Source organism: Panulirus ornatus, chromosome 4 (assembly GCF_036320965.1).
Source record: "Panulirus ornatus isolate Po-2019 chromosome 4, ASM3632096v1, whole genome shotgun sequence".
Taxonomy (NCBI): Eukaryota; Metazoa; Arthropoda; class Malacostraca; order Decapoda; family Palinuridae; genus Panulirus; species Panulirus ornatus.
In genome coordinates this window covers 7,098,571-7,122,398 of record NC_092227.1, presented here as the reverse complement: position 1 = coordinate 7,122,398, position 23,828 = coordinate 7,098,571, and the positions used below count along the sequence as shown (strand labels likewise).

The following is a 23,828-nucleotide window of genomic DNA, read 5'->3' as shown; positions in this document are numbered from 1 at the left end:
TGAAGCATTTCATTTTCAACACATCCACACTCTTCAGCACTTTCTTATACCCATCATTTTCCTGACAGGCTGTGACCTCTCTTTCCACACACACTCTTCAGTGCAACTTGGACTTTAACCCTCTCATGCATCTTCAGTTCCATTGGTTCCATTCCAGTGTCATGTCCACTTCCAGGTATATAAAACATTCCACTTCCTCTGGGTTTTCTCCTTTCAGACTAACACTCAAACCAACCTGCCTCTTTACCCTGCTGAACAACCTTACTTTTATTCATAATAACCCTCAACTTTCTTCTCTCATGCAATTTCCCAGATTCAGATCCAGCTTCTGCAGTGTCTCAGTCATGCCAGAGATGAAAGCAACTGACAGCTTCAAAGCCCCCAATCCCTCAACAGATTGTCCCCTCTCTCAAAAGCCCCCATATTCACCTCTCTCACCACTGTATTCATAAACAGTTTAAACAGATATGGTGATATCATACATCCTTGTCGCACACTCGGCTTCACCTAGATCCACTCATCCTCCTCTTCCAATTTACATATATGCCTTACACTCTCAACAGAAACTCCCTCACTGCTTCTGGTAGGCTTCCTCCTATACCATATATTGGTATATACCTTCCTCAAAGCATCTCCATTCACCCTATTATACGCTTTCTTCAGATCCATTGATGCAACAAATACTTCTTTTTCTCTAAGTATTATTCACAGATTCTTCAAAACAAAAATCTGACTCACCCATCCTCATCATTTCTGAATCCACTCTACTCCCCAGTCTGATGCTCTGTGTGCATTACTAGTCTGTCAGTCACCAATCTTCTATACAACTTACCAGGTATACTGAAGAAACTTATACCACTGCAATTTGAACATTTACTTTTGGTCTTGTTGATTTTGTAAAATGGAACTTCACATATCATCCTAATTACACCTTGACAAAGTGTGGTACGCTGTACTGCACTTAGGTAGTACGCTGTTTCAAGTACAGCAAACCATAATCCATCCATCCACTGGGAAAACTTTTGGTTTTTGGTTAGGACTGGAAACCCTCACAACATGGTTTCAATGGTCTGTAACCCCATCAGAAGCTAAAGTCTGAGAGTACTTCTCTAAATAGAAAAAAAATCTGGTCTACGCTCCCTCTTCCCTTCTTAAACTCACCATGTTCCTCTTTTATGGAGGGTTCACTAATCCTTTTAACACAATCACTGTACTAACTAGCTGTAACGTACTGTACTTCTATCTGAATGTGTACTGTTCACCAAGGTGGTTTGTCTCAAGTAAATTGTGTCAAGTGATACGTTGGATGGTAATGGGGGATTCTGCCATGTTTTCTTCATCCCATATAACTATCTAGAAGTCCTTTATGACCTTCTGATAAGTAAATAGGGCCAGCCAAGCCATCCTGTAAACAGCAAGCACAGCAACAAAGGAAGTTCAACTTATACTCAATAAATAATATGGTTAATTTTGTATTTCTTCTTTATTTTTTTGTACACAGTCATTTCATTAGGTTGTTACCTAACTTATGAATTAATAATTATTTAGGTTTACAAAAAATGGGTGATACAGATGGAAGAGCTTATGAGCACATGATACAGATGGAAGAGCTTATGAGCACATAAGTTCTAGCAAGTGCAGGAAAGTCAACTTATACCGTACTGAATTCTATTTCCTATATCTTTTATCTAGTCAATTCTCTTCAGTAGACTGTCAACTATCTCATACACTAAACAGTATTTAGATATTCACAAAAACTGAAGAAAATGGGAAAAAATAAACTAAGTGAGCTGGCTCTCCCCAGCAGTGCAGTTGGGGTGGTAAAATGTTGCCATACCCATATGACTCTAAAGAGTTAATAACTAGTTATAATGTTGAAAAAGTGATATACTTCATCCATATCATAAACTGCCACCTTTGTATTGCAAATCTTACATGTCACAGGGTAAAACACTTCATTTTCTGTACTACTTTCAAAGAAAGGCTCTTTTAGGGTAGAGGATGGTTTATCAATGCTATCAGCACCTGTACCATCTTTGGTAGTTGAAGCAATGCTGTGACCCCCATCGTTCTTCCTATGTGCAGTTTCTTGGTCTTCCATCTCATCAACTTGCACGAGTTCTTGGGGAGTTGCATCACAATCTGGCTGCACTGGTGGCATTCCACAGCTGACTAGTGAGCTCTGTGCATCCTCTTGCAGTAGCTGCTGCTTATCTCTGTTTTTCCTTTTGTTTCTAAGAAAATTCTTCTTTTTTTGGCCTTTTGTTGGAAACTTCAGTCTCTCACTCATGTCAACATTACAGTTGAACACAAACATTGCTCGATACTGATTATGATAAATCTCATGTCTGAAAAAGCAAATGCATATCAGATCCTAAAACTTCACTACAACTCAGAAACTTTGTAAATATACATGAAACTTAAATCCAAGTTAAAGTAAACCACATATCAACAAAATGCAATAACAGGATTTCCCTATCTCCCTTTTAAGTGATTGGGCACTTCACACAGAATGATGTTAATAAAACAAATATTTCAAATAATAATAATATTCATACTTGCTTGCCTTCATCCATTCCTGGCTCCATCCTGCCCCATAGGAAACAGTACTGCCACCCACTGCATCAGCAAGGTAGTACCAGGAAAAGAGGCAAAAAAGACCTCATTTGTTCACACTCAGTCTCTGTCATGTGTAATGCACCGAAATCACAACTTCCTATCCACATCCAGGCCCCACAGACCATTCCATGGTTTACCCCAGATGTTTCACATGTTTTGGTTCAGTCCACTGACAGCACATCCCCTCCTATATACCACATCATTCCAATTCACTCTATTCCTTGCACACCCCTCACCCTCCTGAATGTTCAGGCCCTGATTGTTTAAAATCTTTTTCACTCTGTCCTTCCAGCTCCAGTTTGGTCTCCTGCTTCTCCTTGTTTCCTCTACCTCTGACACATAATATCCTCTGTCAACCTTTCCTCACTCATTCTCCCCTTATGTCCAAACCATTTCAACACACCCACTTCTGCTCTTTCAACCATACTTTTTTTCTTGCCATACATCTCTCTTATCCTTTCATTACTTAATCAAACCACCTTACACCATATACTGTCCTCACACATTTCATTTCCAACATATCCACTCTCCTCCATACAACTATCTATAACCCATGCCTTGCAACCATATAGTATTTTTGGAGCTACTATTCCTTCACACATACCCATTTTTGCACTCCAAGGTAACATTCTCTCTTTCCACAGATTCTTCATCGCTCCCAGAACCTTTGCCCCCTCCCCCACCCTATGACTCATTTCCATGTTTCCATTTGCTGCTAAGTCCACTCATGGATATCTAAAACTCTACACTTCCACCAATTTTTCTCCATTCAAACTCACATCCCTACTAACTTGTCCCTCAACCCTGCTGGACCTAATTACCTTGCTCTTATTCACATTCATTCTCAACTTCCTCCTTTCACACACATATCCAAACTCAGTCACCAACTTCTGCAGTTTCTCACTCGAATAAGCCACCAGCATTGGATCACTGGCAAAACAACAACTGACTCATTCCCAAACCCTCTCATTTACAATGGACTGCATACTTGCCCCTCTCTCCAAAACTCTTGTACTTACTACTAAAACCACCCCATCCATAAACAAATTAAATAACCATGGGGACATCACACATCCCTGCTGCAGACCGAAATTCACTGGGAACCAATCACTCTCTCCTTTCTTACTACTCGTAAACATGCCTTATACTCTTGATAAAAACTTCTCTATAATTTTTTTGCCTCCTTAAAGAATTTTTCTCATGATCTAACAGTTTTACAACTAAACTTGGGGTAGCCTAATTTCTTTTTTGATATTTTAAAATAATACTGAGAGTAGACTGGATCCAAAAGAGTGCCCCTATGTATCCAAATTTTGCATCTTGTAGTTCAACCTAAACTGTTTTACTGGTGAATACTTAGCACCAATTCCATTAGAGAAACCTCATATGTTATAAACTTTATCATTTAATGAGTCATTTTTTCACCAATAACCTATTTTTCTAGTCAACATTATTCCTAATTTCATCTCATCTGCTGACACTGCAAACATCACTTCATTAGTTCAATCAACTACCTGAATTCTAAAACTGTCTACTCTATTCAATGTCCATTTCCAACAACAGTAAGTTATGGCAAGCAGAACCATGCTGTCCCAAAGCCCTTTTCTGACATTAAAATGCATTATCAGCTCTCCTCCAATCACAAATATTATACATATGACTGTCACTGAGTCAGTAGACTGAAGAGGTTACTTTGGTTATTTTCAGTCCTAAGGAGATCAACCAAGCTAATTCCGTCAAGTACATTCTCTACTCCTGAATCACTCAAATAACACAAAACAATTTCTACATGTAAATGTAAATATAAATTTCTAAATATACGCTACCTCGCAAACGCGGGAGACAGTGACAAAGTATAATAATAAAAAAAAAAAAAAAATATTCCACTACATTACAGGCTAACTTACCTCTGACAATCCATGCAGAGTGTAGTGAGACATGCTGGACAGTTCAACACAGCATCACTTTGTGGCAATGGCTGAGGCAAGCTTGGCATGCCTGTCTCATTATTGTGTCTGAAAATATAGCTGTATAATCAAAACCAAAAGTAAAACAAAATTCATTCTAAATCAATATTTTCAAAAATAGTGTTCAACAGACTTGTTACTTAGAAGAAAAGTTAAGACCTAGTGAAATTATCTAGTAACAATGGACAACATATCCTAGGAAGTTACAACTAGGTGTACTATAATATCAAAACAGAGATGTTCAGTATTAATTCCAATTACATCACAACTTGACATGACAGCTAGAGACTGTGTGAACGAATGTGGCCTTTGTTGTCTTTTCCTAGTGCTACCTCACGTGCGTGCAGGGGGAGGGGGGTGTCATTTTATGTGTGGCTGGGTGGCGACGGGAATGAATAAAGGCAGCAAGTATGAATTATGTACAAGTGTATATATATGTATATGTCTGTGTATGTATATATACATATGTATATGTTGAAATGTATAGGTATGTATATGTGTGTGTGTGGACGTGTATGTACATACATGTGTGTGTAGGTGGGTTGGGCCATTCTTTCGTCAGTTTCCTTGCGCTACCTTGCTAATGCGGGAGACAGCGACAAAGTATAATAAAAAAATAAATAAATAACAACTTATATTTTTTTTGAAGCATAACTGCTTCCCTTGTCTTAGTACGGTAAAGTCAGGAACAGAAACAACGGCCTCATTTGCACATATCCAACCTCTAGCAATCATGAATAATGAAATGGCTTGCAGTTGTTAATAAACTTTTTCATCGTCTTCACCAACAGCACTTACAGCCACGGCAGCAGTATTGAGTGTGAAAGCAGAAAGAGTAAGGATCTGTAGCACAGGATTCATGGAATTTTATCATTTGGATCTAAATAAAAAAAAAATCGAAAAGATGTAAAGAACACTTCTAAAGTAATGGAATAGTCGATGAGTGAAATGATTGAAGTGATGAGACTGATAAAAGTAGGATGCAGAGAAATTAAAATAATTGTACATACTAAAAGAATTCTGGAAGCAACCTTTTTTTTTTTTTTTTTTTTTTTGCTTTGTCGCTGTCTCCCGCGTTTGCGAGGTAGCGCAAGGAAACAGACGAAAGAAATGGCCCAACCCACCCCCATACATATGTATATACATACACGTCCACACACGCAAATATACATACCTACACAGCTTTCCATGGTTTACCCCAGACGCTTCACATGCCCTGCTTCAATCCACTGACAGCACATCAACCCCAGTATACCACATCGATCCAATTCACTCTATTTCTTGCCCTCCTTTCACCCTCCTGCATGTTCAGGCCCCGATCACACAAAATCTTTTTCACTCCATCTTTCCACATCCAGTTTGGTCTCCCACTTCTCCTCGTTCCCTCCACCTCCGACACATATATCCTCTTGGTCAATCTTTCCTCACTCATTCTCTCCATGTGCCCAAGCCATTTCACAACACCCTCTTCTGCTCTCTCAACCACGCTCTTTTTATTTCCACACATCTCTCTTACCCTTACGTTACTTACTCGATCAAACCACCTCGCACCACACATTGTCCTCAAACATCTCATTTCCAGCACATCCACCCTCCTGCGCACAACTCTATCCATAGCCCACGCCTCGCAACCATACAACATTGCTGGAACCACTATTCCTTCAAACATACCCATTTTTGCTTTCCGAGATAATGTTCTCGACTTCCACACATTCTTCAAGGCTCCCAGGATTTTCGCCCCCTCCCCCACCCTATGATCCACTTCCACTTCCATGGTTCCATCCGCTGCCAGATCCACTCCCAGATATCTAAAACACTTTACCTCCTCCAGTTTTTCTCCATTCAAACTTACCTCCCAATTGACTTGACCCTCAACCCTACTGTACCTAATAACCTTGCTCTTATTCAAATTTACTCTTAACTTTCTTCTTTCATACATGAGAATAAAGAATTTTGAGTTAGGTAGAAAAATAATTATGTTGGAGAATATGTATGTAAAAGATGAGGATGAGAAAATGATAAGCATTGTACAATGACGGGGAGCAGCATGTGCAAATATAAATCAAGTGCTAAAAGGTATGTTCCTGTTTTGAATATAAACTAATTCTGAGGTATACATACAAGAAAATGTGGGGGTAAGCAAAACTCAAAGAGACAATGATAGACTAAGTTGCTGCAGATGAAAAAAATCAGGAGGGAAGTGATGAGGTGAAGATACTACAGAGATTGTTGACTTTAGGTCATTACATGGTAAAAGTGGAGGCCTATTGACTAAATTAGATGAAGAGTTCAAATGATAAAAGAAGTGCTTCAAAGACCTGACAGCATCAATGAAAATGAGTAATACAGCAATACTATGCATGGATATGATATGGAGAAAGGGAGAAGTTATAATAAATCAAGTAAAGAAAATAATATAATCAATCAATTAAAGAAAATAATATCCATGTACAATATAAAAGCATGTATGGGCAGGTTCAAAGTGGGTAAAGCCCCTCAAGTGACTCGGGTAAAAACAGAAATGGTGTAATGCAGAGGTGATGGTGTGGCAGAATGGATGCAAAAAATGCAAGTATTCCTGGAAAAGTAGAAGTGTTAGATAACAGGAAAGGAGTGGTGACAATACATCCATCCCAAGAAGAATTATGTGTAAATATTAAACAGCAATCATTTTTTTTTACTAAGCATAACATGGAAGGAATCAAGAAGACCTCTTCCTGACAAAGTGAAGAAAATACCAAACTGAAGGATAAGTGAAGAATGGAGGAGTTTCAGTAAAAGTGGAAGATATGTAAATCCAAGTTTCTCTGTAAAAACAGCAGCTAAGATGTATATGGTAAATAGAATGAAGTTGTATACACTAAGGACCTTAAAGAGTCATGATAAAGCAGATTGAAATGCACTTTGATGGGTATCCAAAATCTATAGCGCATGTGCAAAGGTGCTGATTGGGAAAGAAAGATGTCATTCAACAAAATAGTAAAGCATGCATGAAAAATAGTAGGTTACTGGAAAGTTTTGCCTTAGGCAAGGGAGTGAGAAAGCTATGTGATGTCACTCTGGGTTTTCAGTTTATGCTCAGACAGACCACTTGCTAACAAGAAATCATGGAACAAACCCAAACTTTAAACTACACCATCATCTACCTAATCACTGAAAAGTAAACTAGCATTCATTCCTTAAGGTTATGAAAAACAAAACCATCATTCACAAACTCTGGCAGAGGATAGATAAAGAAAAGTCACATCTTCCTAGCCCCCACTGTAAAGTACTTCTACCCCAAACCAACAACATTGTTTCTCCTAGAGATCATACTGTAAATGTACTGTTGGAACACCACTAAAAAAAAATCAGCCATGAGCCAACCACACCCTTAAACAGGGTGCACATTAAAAATCTATGCAAAATTCACACAGAAAGAAGTGCTGACCCACCTATAACCCCCATAGATATTCATAATATGATCAAAAGCTTAAAGAACCCCTGCAAGTGGCCCTGACAACATAACAAACTTTCAACAAAACACTTTGGGCTAATAGCAATCCACACAATTATATTTTCACCCATCCCTGGTTACAGATCAAAATCCTGGCTGTCAAGGAACTTGCTAACATATTACCCACATAAAACCCTTTTTGTCTGTTTTCTTGGTGCTACCTCATTGAAGCAGGGGGTAGCAATGCTATTTCCTGTGTGCTGGGATAGTGACAGGAGTGGATGAAGGCAAGCATGAACATGTACATGTGTATATATGTATGCATCTGTGAATGTGTATATATAATTATGTATATGTTGATATGTATATGTATGTGTATGTGCGAATATGGGCATTTACGTATGAGTGGATGAGCCATTCTTTGTCTGTTTCCTGGCGCTACCTCACTGACGTGGGAAACAGCGATTTAATCAAAAATAAAAAAACTTACCTTTTCTTTTTAAGTTGATATGACCTCCTCTTCCTGTCTACCCATTCCTGGTCTTGATCATCTAATGTTGGATCATAAAAGAGCTCATCGTTAGACAGAATACGTCGTTTTTCTTTCTTCCTTCTGGTCCTTGAAATATTACTTATATCCTCAGCAACTGTCAGTTTGAAAAGAAATGGACAATGCCTTGAGTTTGATGTGAATATTATGCTTAAAAAATATCTTTACCATAATATGATGCCCTTAATGGGTTAAATTACCTGAATCTTTAAAAAATTGCTTTGTGATTCTAGACAATATAGATAACACTGCTTTCCAAAGAAAATCTTGACACAGCACATTCCCAAAAATTCCTCTCACGTACATTCCTTCAACTGTACAATATGTTCTATCCATGCAACCATAAAACTTCAAGAATATAACTTTTACATTATCACTAGTCCCTTCTAATTTCCTTCTTTCTAACTATCCATTCTTTGTAGTCCATATCTGCTTTTCAGAAAATCCACCTTAACTATCAGCACTTAACTAGCCAAGTTATCATTGATGATTTCACTCTGAAATAATGAAGTAAACACAACTTCTAATATACCTCATCAAATATGAACTTTCGTATTGGTTTTGTTTTTCACTTTTCAACTTAAAGACTCTGCCTTCCATTTAGAACTCTCTCAGATCTCTGATTTCTACTATCATCTTTCTAAAAGTAAACCAGCCATATCTAATATTCTGATCTGTTCTTTTAATTCTCTTTTTCCTAATACACAAACGAATGAAGAATGACATATATACAGATAAATAGATATGCTTACAGACTATCTCAACTTGCACTAACTAAAGCATAGAAACAGAAAACATCATCTAGATATGCCATTTGTGAAAATCGATCAAGCACTGATTCAGTCAGAATCAGTGGTTAAAGAATGAGGAAAAAAACTAAGAAGGTACTCAGCTGTAATAAAACTTATTTTTTTTAGGATTCTAAATTTGACAACTTGTGCATCAAATTTTTAAAATATGCTTTGTTAAGTTTGTAATGAGCAAGTCTGTAGATGGGTACCAGTGGTGTGGAATGGACCCAGGAAACAGAGATCAGGGAGGCATGGTTTAATATGAAATACTTAAAAGCCAAGAACAGCAGAGCTACTATGGATAAGATTCAAAAGACAAAACAGCAGGCAATGTTTGACAAGTTTATGATGGCAAAAAATATTTCCATTAGAGTAGAACTATTAAAGGAAAAGGGAAATCTTAACCCTTAAACAGCAGCCAACATCAAATGTCCCATAGGAAACAGCAGCTAACATTAACTGATGTTTTATGCAAAAGAGTGGCCAACAGCAAATGATGTTTTCTTTTTCAGTCCTCCTTAAATACCCAGGCGATGAAAAATTACATAGATGTCATAAGCATCTTGGCACAGCTGGAAAAAAATACTATCTATCCCTGAGTTCCATTCTGACCGACCGGTTGGATCTAAAAATTGATGTAAGTCAGACGTATGTCAGCAAAGCAAGTAGAAGTCATATACCTGTACAATATTCTTTTACCCTACTCAATTTCTATCATGATTATCTGGTTTCTTATTAACCAGCTTTATCATATGGCTCTGAAGTTTCATTTTACTTTTCATTCAAGATACTTTGGTTCATGTTTCATCATGCAAGTTCTATCATGATTATCTCAATTTTTCTTTAACTAGTTTTATGAATTGACATCTTTTTTAAATCATCTATGGTTTCCAAAAAAAAATCTTTGGTTTATTTTTTGCCTTTTTGGCAGCTCCTTCATCAGCACTTGCTGCTTCCCCTACGACTCAAACATTGTACATGCTAAATCTTCTATTATATCTATCGAACCAACGATGATTTGCTGTGAAGTCCTTGATCTACTCCTCACCAACTCACTCCTTCAGTCTCAAAAAGACTTCTAGCCTTCACCTGAATTGCTAGTAAGCTTAGTGGTAAACGTTTTTGAATCTGATCTTCCATCCACAGCATCAACAACTTTTCCATTTCGTGGATGGGCCCTTGTCGTTGCTTTGTAATTATTGTAGACCTCATATTTGCCGAACCTTTCACTGCTTCATGTATTTTTTCTTTGTCCTTTAAAATTGTAGAGGCCGTCAAATGGGACAACTGTAGATCATGTGCAATCACATTAACTTTTTTCCTCCTTCATACTGGGTGATTACCTTGATTTTCAATTCCAGATTGAGTATCTTCCACTTCTTACCAGATCTATCAATTTGTGATGGGTTTTTCCTCCTGCTCATCATCTTCTTTGAGGTTTAATACAAAAAATTGTTTAATCTAGTATGAAAATTTGTTAAGATTCACTTGAATGATGCATGCTTACTGAATGGTAACTGAGAATGAGAACTGAGAGAGATGCTGTGATGTACACAATGCCAGGATATCATCTAACAGTCACTATCGTATGCATGCAGCCATTCGCACTGGTGGATGTATGACCAAGCTTGATTTCTATATTTACATAAATCTTTTAACATTTTTTCTTGGTTGTATGTACGGATGGTCGTAAGTCTCATAGGTCATAAGCAAGGGATAGACAGTATCATGCATTACAGTAATCTTTAAGTCATGAAAGACAACATAACTGTATCCTCCGGGCAGGAAGCCAGACATACAGGAAAACTATGCTTGTCGATTTTACAATAACATTATTCCTCTTGCAGTCAGCAAGTCTTTAATGAAAACGTTAGTTTTCATTTATTCAGATTGCTATGTGTGTGCAACTGAAATACAAACTGGGGATGAAAGATGGAGTGGAAAAGATTTTAAGCGATCAAGGCCTGAACATGCAGGAAGGTGAAAGGCAGGTATGAGATAGAGTGAATTGGGACACTGTGCTATGCTGAGGTCAATGTGGGGTCAATGGGCTGAACCAGAGCATACAAAGTGTCCAAGGTAAACAATGGAAAGATCTGTGAGGCCTGGTTGTAGATAAGGAGCTGTAGTTTCAGTGCATTACACATGACAGATAGAGAGTAGATGCGAGCCAATGTGGCCTTTCTTTGTCTGTTCCTGGTGCCGGCTTGCTGGAGCGGGATGTGGAGATCAAGTTTGAAAAATCTATATAATTCACAAAAGTACATACAAATTAAAACTTTGTAAATGATATGTATGGGATTTGTAAACTCATAAAAACACCAAAACCACAATGTGTTTATATGAATATAGAATGAAACCAACCTAAAAAAACCATAGTCATGGCATACTGAACTAACATAAAGTTGGGCATTTCTGCCACCAGTCAACTCTATGCACTGCTACACCCATAAAGATAAAAGTACACTCCTTTTTTATATGCATTTCCTTAAAAACAGAAGATATTCAGATATTCTGTTTGGAAAAAAGTTAATTCATTCTTATATTTTTTTGTGAACTCGGTGAGTATCATTTTACAAGACTGCTACCATTTAAGGGATGAGAAATTATGAAAACAAAGCCAATGGCACACATGATGAAATTCAAAATATGTATCAGAAGCAAACTGATTATGGATCATAATTTGACTTAAGGTTTCTGTGGGATAGGTAATGGAAGAAAGGAAGGATACTGTATATGTTAGTTGGCAAATGTTGTTTCAAAGTGTATTCACTACTTAAGTAAATACCCAACAATCCTAAACGGGAAGAGGTGTACTGAAATCAGTTTGCTGGAATATTAGTTTGTTCATGAAGGAACCTTAAACCCTGCCAAGCCACATGAGATATTTAAAAATAAAGTGATTAGGGGTCAGTAACAACATTATTGAAGAGAACAATTGTTGTGCCTGTCTTTAAGAATAAGATACGTTGTTCCTGTGACTAAGCTGAGAATGTAACAGAGAGTGCTTTGGCAGTCTTGGTGCAAGGATCACACAAAGAAAGATACACTTGCACACCAAAGATTCTACTAGTACAGTATCATTAACAATAAGAATTCTTAAGCTAATGATAATATTTACCTTCAGTTTCAGATTCATCAGAGTCAAAATAAATATCATCGTAAAATTCTGATGTCTCTTCTGGGTCTTTCTTCTTGTCCCTAATTCTATCATTTAACTCTTGGCTGTTTCTTTTCTCACTGTTGCTTGACTCTGGCTTTTTCTTGACAAAGGATGCAACAAGATGTTGCATGGTAAGCGACAACTCTGATGCCATTTCTCTTTCAAAGTCATCCTTCTCATCATCCCTGTTCATGACTAATTGAGGGAGAAAAAAGAAAATGATGTTGAAGTTCTTATTCACATTTTGCAAAGCAAATGAAATACAAAGATTTTTCTACTATTCTCCATTCCTACTAAATGGGGTAAAACAAGTATACAAAAACTCACAAGTCATCTATATACTAATGCTCTACTAAATCACCATTTTACAGTCCAAAATCATATGGGACAAATCTCCACCAACTCTTTCATTGTTTTAAAGACTTACCTCCACTGTTACAGTGAATATGAATTAGATATGCTTACATTTCTGTGGTTATATATTAAACACAAAACCACTAAATTTTTTTATTTGCTTAAGAATCAGATGAACTTACATTACCTAAATCATCTAGCATTACTTGTGATTCAGACCAAAACTGATTAACTTTTAAGTTTGCTTACACTGTGTATCACATGTAATAACTGGCCCTTTTGGCTTCATTATGAATGATATCCCACCACTGGCTTCTTGGTATGATTAAACATGTTGAAAATACCAGTTCTGCTTTGTGTAAGAAATGGATATATATATACATATATTTTCTGGTTTTCTCATACAGCCTCCATTTGTGAAGATTCCTGACTCATTCCAATGAAATCCAATCTTACAAAGAACTAACATACTCATGAGACACTTAAAAAAATCAGCCATAAACCAACCTCACACATAAAAAGGAAAGTCATGACAAACCAAAACAAAATTCATAAAAAAAAAATACCCATCCATCCTTCACTCTTATTTATATAAGCAATGCAATTAAAACCTTAAAGAGCTCTCCTGACAACAATCAAACTTTCACATTAAACATTCTGACCCATTTGTAATCCAAACAATTACAGATATCTTCATCAATCACTCCTGGCTACACAACAAAATTCCTAACACCACTCCTAAAACCCTCTAGACCATCCAACTCCCCTTCCTCATACTGCTCAATATTACTTCTATACTTAGTATCCAAACTCTGTGAATAAAAATGATTAAAACATAAACAAAACTCCCACTCTAACCTACACAACATGGCTTAAGACCCAAACACTCCATCACTATGCTACACACTGATCTCACACAAGATATCCTACATGGCTTCAACCAACCTTAACCCCCATACTGCACAGTACTAATGGAAATGGACATCAGCAAAGCATCTGGCACTGTTCCCCAGCACATTCTGATACAAAAGATACTTGACAACTCCCTCCACAATAATGACTAAGAGTGGCTGGCCAATTTCATAGGCAGAAGCCATGCCAACGTCACTCATAATGGCTTCACCCCTAAAATGGAGTTTCCAAAAGAATATTTCTTTCTCCAACTCTCTTCAATCTCTTCCTACATGAACTCCTGTTTCCTCAAGCAAACCACAACATGAAGGTCTTTTCGTATGCAAAAGATCTCACAACCCCATCACAACACCCTAACACCACAGTAGCAACAACAATCATGCAGAACTATGTTAAATACTAGGAACAATGGCTCATCCAGAACAAAATAACTTCATCTCCACAGAAGTCTTCAATCACCCTTTATAACCCCAGATTGGATCAATCACTCTTTTAACTCCAGACAGACAGACATGCATCTTGCTCACATCCTCTACTCACCTTGAATAGGCAATCACTCTCACTGAGCAAATCAGCAATTCTAGGGATCACATTTGACACACACAGCATTCACTTCCCACATCAATAATATCAACATAAAAGTAACTATCAAACTAAATACCTTTAGAACACTAGCTAGCACCAGATTTAGATGAGAAAAAGGATACCTCGACATCTACAACAATTCATCTGCTCCACTTTAAAATATGACTCACTGCCTGGCCTTCTGTCTTCTCAAAAGCAAACACAACATAGTGGGAAACCACACATAACAGTACACTCAGAAAATCACTGGATACCTTTCAACTACATACTCTGAACACTTACACAATGAAACAAAAATGTCACAAATACCATTCCACTTCCAAGTACTCAGCACTCAATTCTAAGCATTAGCACTACACCCCTGCCACCCAAACCACTCCAAAACTTATCCCTGCCTCACACTTAAGTGACCTTTAGGCACAGATTCCTCAACCCCAACAAATATACCACTGACAAAATGCATACCCAATAAAATTACCCAACAAGTACAAAACAACTACCCTCCTAGCTCAGTTTTACACTCCAATCCACAAGACATTTACCATTCAAAAACCACACTCCCCAGGCTAAAATAAGTTACGCTCTCTAGCTTATACTCTGGGCATCACAATCACTACAAAATACAAACCCCATTTCAATATGTCCCAACACCCTTCATGCTCACTATTATAAAACTATCATCAAAAAGACACCAAGAACTCATCATTCAACTACCCTGCATTCTTTGTGCACAATAACACAACACTTTATGACCTGTGGTCCTGACTGATAGAAACATCCAACTTCTGAGTGCTGCAGGAGCTTTAGAGGGATACATGAGACTCCTAAGGCAAAAAGCAAGTTTAGATACAAGACTCCTAAAGCAAAAAATAAGTTTACATTCAGAATCAATATACTGATGACATTTCATATTCTAAAGTAAAAAATCCCAATATATCAAATATCTACCAAAAATGTAAAGCTTTGAGGAAAAAAATATACACAAAAATACTTAAAATATCCAACACAATCTCTTTCAGTCTTGCCTGTAAGGTCTAACTTTAACACAACTTACTGCAGTCAATATTTTGTAGGGGCTCCAATCTTTTGAGAATATATCTCTGACTCACCTCTCTTTGAATTTTTTGTGGATTTTAGTGTTGCAATAAATTTCTCATCATCTTCATCAGAGCTAAAAACAAAGAGAGGAAAACTTTCTTTAAACATTGCTTATGATGTCTAACCTAACCTGAAAATTTACATACACCTGCACTGACTAACAAACAAATCAAATTTCAGAATAAAAAAAAAAGATATGAACACTCTGTCTAGACATTATTGAAGACCCTTCACCTGTATCTTTCATATCTAGCACTAAAATATCTCAATGAGGCACGGAAATATCAAATATTCAACTTATTTACCTTCAGCTCTTTCTAACTGTTGAAGCTAATGTACATAGTCACAGCCAGAAATTTAATACTGTTGCAGATGAAAATTTAATATGTGCTCCTTGAGCCATCATATGTTAGCATATTCCCTAACTTTCACATTTCCCAATCAAATCTAAAAGCACACATTCGCATCTATTCTACTTAGCAGAATAAATTGCCAAAGTACATTCCTTACTACTTAAGAAAACATACATTTTTGTTTCCAAATACTTTGAGCAAAACTGGCCAAAATGTGGGTTTACATGAAATTCCTACCTAAACTAGCATCTAACCATGGGCAGACCCACGCCTGAATGAACCATGTAAGAGTATCCATCACCAGTACTATGAACACAAAAGTGGGGCATCTGTTCCAGTACTTTTACAGTAATGTTGAAAAGTCAGGAAAAACATATAATTACCAACTGTCATCATTAAACCGAGGGACAACGTTATAAATAACATGTCAATCAATACATAACATTCATTTATATCTATTTTACTTAATCACCGTTTCCTGCGTCAGTGAGGTAGCTCCAGGAAACAGATGAAGAATGGCCCATCTACTCATATACACATATAAAAACATAAATGCCCATATACATACACATACATAGACATATACATATATGCACATGCACGTATTCATACTTGCTGCCCTTAATACATTCCTGTCACTACCCCGCCACACAGGATATAGCATCCCTACCCCCTGCTTCAGCGGAGTAGCATCAGGAAAACACAAAAAAGGCCACATTTATTCACATTCAGTATCTAGCTGTCATGTGTAATGCACAGAAACCATAGCTCCTTAACAACATACAGGCCCCACAGACCTTTCCATGGTTTACCCCATACACTTCACATGCCCTGGTTCAGTCCATTGACAGCACATTGACCCAAGTATACCGCATTGTTCCAATTCACTCTATTCCTTGCACGCCTTTCACTCTCCTGTATGTTCAGGCCCCGATCACTCAAAATCTTTTTCACTCAACCCTTCCACCTCCAATTAGGTCTCCTGCGTAATCAGTCTCTGTATGCACTTATGGGGTAAAGCTGATGAAATTTTTAAGAAACAAGATTTTACTTCCAAACAATGTCCCTCTAAGTTAAATGCACATTTCATTTGATGACTGACATGAGTACTGGACAAATGTAAGTAATGATGCATACAGAATATTCTATCTTTTCAATGTCCCTCTAAGTTACATACACATTTCATTTGATGACTGACAAGAATACTGGACAAATGTAAGTAATGCTGCATACAGAATATTCATCTTTTCAATAATCAAATAACAGCATATAACTGTTAGTACAAAATCATGTTCTGAAACAATCCTGTGCCCTATGTTGGGAAGATATCATCAGTGATGTACAAACCTTTACAGCTGTATCATATGACATTTTTCCCCTGTAAATTTCAAACTTTACTCAATTAGAATAATTTAAGATTTTCATAACCTTTCTTCTCATAAAGTTTACACACTTTCCCTCTCATACCTTTCCTGTTTCTTTCAAAGAATTTTGTATGTCAATCCATTCCACTCCTTTCATGATCTTAAAAGTTTCAAAAGATCCTTCTATTTTTCAGAATTGGCATATCACGTCTTCTAAGCCTTTCTTCATATGTTAATTCTCATATTTCTGGGATTAGTTTCATAGCATAGCGTTATACTCTTTCTATTATACTGATATCCGTCAAGTAAGGAGACCAAGCCCAGACAACAAATACTTGGTGGGGTCTTGCATAAGTTTTATACATAACACTTACTGTTTCTGGGGCCAATACTCGAATGAATTCTTTATTACTTCCAACAGCCTATTAGCCTTTTTAATAATCTCAGTATCATCGTTGGAAACTTTTCAGTTTTTTGATACTGTCATGACCAGATCTTTCCCTTCATCTACTGAAGTTAGGTCTCTCCCATATGTAGCATGTCATTATTAGATTGTTACATTCATAATGCATAACTTTGCATTTATCAATAAGGGCGGGCAATGCTACCAACTACCCAATGTGTCATCTGATTGTTTGTATTTTTGGTATTTTTCAACAATAACAATACAAATCAAAATAATATGTTGGCTAGTAGGGGAAGCTGTGTGTGACTTTTGAACATTCTGTTGATTTTTTCATGTATATCAACTACTTTTACAACAATTGATCCCCACTCTCCTGATCTTCATAGCCTTCCCCACTATTACTTATCTATTATCAGATTATACATAATTTTCCAAATGCCACAACCCAATCTCATTTCAATCAGAATATTATCATTATACAATGAAATCAGTGACATCCCCAAATAATTCAGTTGGAGCCCTTACACTTTATTATTATCACTGTACTGATAGATTTGACTGAATTCCATCAGTTCAGTTCTACACTGAAACTAGGTCTGGGAAATGTGTTCTTATGTCTTAGGTGCTGTATTCAGTTTATTTAGACAACAGAAATACCTGCAAGAATAATCTGAAGCATTATCATTTAATAGATGATACTAAGTAAGGAAACTAGTACACCTGGAAAAATACGGGGTTAAACCATTGGTTAGTAATACACTTGTAAAAATCAACTCAACAGAACCTAATACAACCTAACCATACATTTCTAGCAATAAAATGATAAAATCATAGCAGAAAAGTGCATGGTATCTCTTATAGCATTCTTTACTGTAGAAATACCCATTTTATATGAGTAAAACTCACATAATAAACCTTTAAACTGTGCAATCATCTTATGAAAGAAAACTAAACAGTTTCAGCAGTCTAATCAAAATATACCATTCTTGCCCATGAACAATGCATGATATAAACAGGTGACACGCCATATCCTTAGCAGAAGCTTAAAACATTGGTGGGACATTTCCAGTAAACTTGCACTTCATGGCAGTAAAGTAACACCTACAAGAACTTTAAGTCCCCTCTGAAAGTACATATGGCTTTGAATTAGAAATAAATTGTAAAGGTAAAAGCAACTGAGCAGAGTGAAAAGGATGTTCATCAAAATATAACAACATGAACAGGGAGGAAGCCCTCGACATTGCAGATTACTTTGCATATACATTCATAAATCAACATCCAATAGACATCCATAGACAAATTCCTACATGGCGCCTGAACTTCTATTCGGTTGATAGGTATCTTCATAAAGCAAATGAAGATGTGAAAAAAAAGAGGATAACACCTGTGGGACATGATCATCTATAACTCTACCATCAGCTTCGTTACTAAATATGAGGTCAGAGACGGGTTTTAATAGGTTCTATTAATATAACCTGCATTACCTGATTGCACTTATCAACCTATTATTTTCCCGATAAATAGGCCTTAATGCCTTTATATGACATCGTTCAAGTCGAACATAATGCTCCAAATCATGCTCTACCCTCTGAAGGTAATTTTCCTATTACATCAAACCATTTAAGGCACACTCAAGCACCAAATTTCCAAAGCTACTTCCGATACTGAGGTAAACTCGTAATTACCAAAGTGCGATGAACTAACCTGATGTACTTCGAGCTGCTGATAATGTCTTCATCATCACTGGAGTCGAAGTAACAGTCGTCATGGTCATCCATGACTTTAAACACTGATGTATTCATCTTTGTAGATGTTGTTTACAATCCACTCCTAAAAGATCTTATACGTCTGCCCAACGTATAGATATGATATCAAGGAAGGTACTGTGACTCCCGTGGAAACGTATCTTCGCCTTAGCCTCCGACAACCGCGCCATCTATGATCGGCGCACCAGCTTTACCTGATGGTAACACATGGGTAACTATTCCAAAATTATTTACAATCTACATAGAAAATGGCTGAATATCATTTGGATGACTATGTCATTCTGAGACATCACCTAACACGGGGAAAAATAAAATGATGATATATATATATATTTTTTTTTTTTTTTTTTTTTTTTTCATACTATTCGCCATTTCCCGCGATAGCGAGGTAGTGTTAAGAACAGAGGACTGGGCCTTTGAGGGAATATCCCCACCTGGCCCCCTTCTCTGTTCCTTCTTTTGGAAAATTAAAAAAAAAAACGAGAGGGGAGGATTTCCAGCCCCCCGCTCCCTTCCCTTTTAGTCGCCTTCTACGACACGCAGGGAATACAACCTCAGTATATATATATATATATATATATATATATATATATATATATATATATATATATATATATATATATATAGGATTTTGTGTGATCGGGGCCTGAACATGCAGGAGGGTGAAAGGAGGGCAAGGAATAGAGTGAATTGGAGCGATGTGGTATACCGGGGTTGACGTGCTGTCAGTGGATTGAAGCAAGGCATGTGAAGCGTCTGGGGTAAACCATGGAAAGCTGTGTAGGTATGTATATTTGCGTGTGTGGACGTATGTATATACATGTGTATGGGGGGGGGGGGGGTTGGGCCATTTCTTTCGTCTGTTTCCTTGCGCTACCTCGCAAACGCGGGAGACAGCGACAAAGTATAATATAAATAATACAAAAATATATATATATATATATATATATATATATATATATATATATATATATATATATATATATATATATATATCCCTGGGGATAGGGGATTAAGAATACTTCCCACGTATTCCCTGCGTGTCGTAGAAGGCGACTAAAAGGGGAGGGAGCGGGGGGCTGGAAATCCTCCCCTCTCGTTTTTTTTTTTTAATTTTCCAAAAGAAGGAACAGAGGGGGCCAGGTGAGGATATTCCGAAAAAGGCCCAGTCCTCTGTTCTTAACGCTACCTCGCTAATGCGGGAAATGGCGAATAGTTTGAAAAAAAAAAATATATATATACATATATATATGTATATGAAGAAGAAGAAGAAGAAGAAGAAGAAGAAGAAGAAGAAGAAGAAGAAGAAGAAGAAGAAGGGGAAGATGAAAAAAGAGGAGAAGAAGAACATTATGATTAACATAGGTGAGAGAGGGAGTTGTTTGGTCGTCCGAGCCAGTTATTTTAGCCTCAGTACCACACACTCTTAACGGTACGCACAACCTCAGAACCACACACTCAGGGGTGTACACCCAGCCTCAGTACCACACAATCTGCACGGTATACACAGTCTCAGTCCCACACGCTCTTGACGGTACACACAGCCTCAGTACCACACAATCTGGACGGTACACACAGCCTCAGTACCACACACACTCTGGACGGTACACACAACCTCAGCACCACACACTCTCGACGGTACACAACCTCAGTACCACACACTCAGGACGGTACACACACCCTCAGTACCACACACTTAGGACGGTACACACAGCCTCAGTACCACACACTCTGGACGGTGCTCAAGAACCACAAAGCCGTGGTCAAGAACCACACAGCCGCGCTCAAGGACCACAGAGCCGAGCTCGACATCATATCCATGCCCAAGGACCACATAGCTGTACGCAAGGACTGCACAGCCATGCTCTAGGACCACACAGCCGTGCTCAAGGACATCATATCCATGCTTAAGGACCATATGGCTGTACTCAAGGACTGCACAGCCATGCTCAAGGACCACACAGCCGTGCTCAAGGACATCATATCCATGCTCAAGGACCACACAACCATGCTCAAGGACCGCACAGCCGTGCTCAAGGACACACATCCCTGCTCAAGGACCACTCATCCGTGCTCAAGGACCACACAGCTGTGCTCAAGGATCACACGGTAGTGCTCAAGGATCACAAAACCGTGCTCAAGGACCACACAGCCATCCTCTATGGCTGCACCATTGTGTGCAAAAGTTGGTAAACATACCAGTTCGTGACACCCTCAAATTAGCTGTTGGATTGCTATGAAGATCCTTGGCAGCGTGGTAAGACAGGCTGTTGCTGTCAGCAGTTCGCATCATGGTCAATCAGGGCCACACATTTTGTCACACGAGCAACTAACGCATATTTTGACTACGAGATATAGCATCTCCCATGATCATTCACACACATAAAAAAGAAAAGATAGCGACACAGAAAAAATGTGTGGTGATTAGAGCTATCAGAGACAATGACGCTGAAATGAATTAAGACTGGATGTATTTACGTCAATGATTACTAATTTGGCTCGTGAGAATTAACCCCCTCTCTCATTCACCAATGAATTATAACATTAATCTTAAAAGAGAGTTGAGACCGTCTCTTGAGCAGCGGGCTCCATGCCCAGAGCCCCGTCTATACAGACCTTAGAGCAAGCAAGGAGTAACTGATAACGAGTTGTCAATTTTTAACGGAAGACCCGAATAAGTAGGTCAGGCCATGTCATCATAAATCTTCAGTTTGTATACGTAATGCGTTCCGTGATAATGGCAATCTATAATTGCAAGTAGCCAGATCTGGTATCATATGTTCAAGGTTATTTTTCGAGTTCACTGAGATAACTCCTGCTGTTTACGGCGCACACCCAATGCTCCGTACTACGTTGCTATTTATGGGCTTTAAAGAATGTCTTGCTAAATAATTGTACTCGTGTTTCCAATATGAATCTCAAGATTTTACAAGAACGAAGCAAGCGAGTTAATACAACAAACGTCTAGATGCTGAAGTGCATGATATAGATAGCATTTTCATTTCCATTAAATGTTTACATTTTTACAATGTTTCTTACAGATAAACTGTAAGATAATGCGATACAGAAGTCTCAGTTCTGCATGGTAAGTGATAGAAGGATGCCCAGTAAATATGTTCAGATTAATTTTACGTCCCGGTTAGCAATGAGTCATCCCCTAACATATATATACCAGGCGAGAGCTTAGGCCCCCCCTCACACATTTGCTTTGTCTCTATCGGAGGTAACGTCCTTACGTGCCCGTCTTGCTGATACAAGCGTTCCCGGCACCAGATTCCTCAAAGCAAGTAAGTCTGGAACAATCACCTTAGCGAACCTTCTAAAAGACTGGAGTGTTGCATAATTGTGTCTGAATAATCTCCGCCTTCGGGTTATATTGTGGTATGACGTCCATGTGATCTCAGAGTTAAGTGAGGGCAATAAGAATGACAGAAGCAAGGTGACGGTAGCTCAGATTATCAAGATCATGATCTATCATTAGGGGAGATACAAGAAGGAAATATAAGTCAGTTGATATATACAAGGAAGAGACATAGCTAGGACGCAATTCAGTAAACAAGTGACTACCCTAATGAAGGTTGGATGCATTCAAGTATGGCAACATGCACATCATAAGATTTATTATGTGAACAAGAAAGGGATCTCTTTGCAAATGGTATTAACAATAAAGCTATCCAATTTGTATAGACCTTCACTAATATTAATGTTACAATTCGTTGCGTATTCATTGATTGAAGATTCAATGATAGTTCACGTGGTGCACTAGTTAGAGTTAATATCTAAGATGGCATTACCCTAATAAATACAATGATATTAATCTTTAACATGATTAGATAAGGCAATTGATTCATGTCCTGTTTTATATTATATTTTTTCTGCTTAAGTCTAATGGAAAGATCTTTACCATCTGCCCAACATAAAATATATCACAATCTTTACATGGTACCCTATAAACACAGTCTGCAGAGCATTCTGGTTAATTCCTGACTAAGATATTCTATTTAAAATTGTTGTTCATGAAGAAAACATATACACTAAAGAATTTAAGCAACATGGGAAGTAATGTAAAATTTTTCACTAAAAGGGAGACCTAAAATGTTCTTAGTGTCAAGGGAAGGTTTGAGTTTAACTCTGTAAAATGATTTCATGATAGAATGATAGAATCTTTCGAGTATTGTTCCCAGAAGAGAGAAAGGTGGGAAACTACTTACCAGTTAATATCAGAATCCCATTTCGGTAAAAGGATATGGAGAGTTTAGAAACTATACACAGCTTACATCACACCTCAATCTTTCTCATTTCACTTGAAGATATAGAATGAACTATTATTAGGCAAGGTCCAGAGGAGGGTAACAGCTACGATTCGTTTGATGAGCGAGTTACAAGAATAGAAAGCAGATGCATTAAAGGAAACTTCGTCACATCCCTCAAGTCCCTAAGCCAGTTTGACAACATCCCAAGTCA

The 23,828-nt window shown here is 37.7% G+C and overlaps 1 protein-coding gene across 1 annotated transcript; it reads right to left on the bottom strand.

Moving 5' to 3' along the window:
• Positions 1–1,456: 1,456 nt before the first annotated feature.
• On the bottom strand, positions 1,457–19,531 carry LOC139765568 (uncharacterized). Its single transcript, XM_071693141.1, has 6 exons — positions 19,303–19,531; positions 15,487–15,548; positions 12,485–12,721; positions 8,513–8,669; positions 4,527–4,634; positions 1,457–2,348 (listed from the first exon to the last, which is right to left on the bottom strand). Exons 1-6 carry the CDS (start codon positions 19,398–19,400, stop codon positions 1,856–1,858), a joined length of 1,155 nt encoding a protein of 384 aa, XP_071549242.1. The 5' UTR covers positions 19,401–19,531; the 3' UTR covers positions 1,457–1,855.
• Between the last annotated feature and the right edge of the window lie 4,297 nt (positions 19,532–23,828).

Coding starts and splice junctions, on each gene's coding strand:
- LOC139765568 (XM_071693141.1), bottom strand. CDS start 19,400: ATGAATACATCAGTGTTTAAAGTCATGGATGACCATGACGACTGTTAC. Junction 15,549..19,302: donor AGCAGCTCGAAGTACATCAG/GTTAGTTCATCG, acceptor CTTTGTTTTTAG/CTCTGATGAAGATGATGAGA. Junction 12,722..15,486: donor CACAAAAAATTCAAAGAGAG/GTGAGTCAGAGA, acceptor TCCCTCAATTAG/TCATGAACAGGGATGATGAG.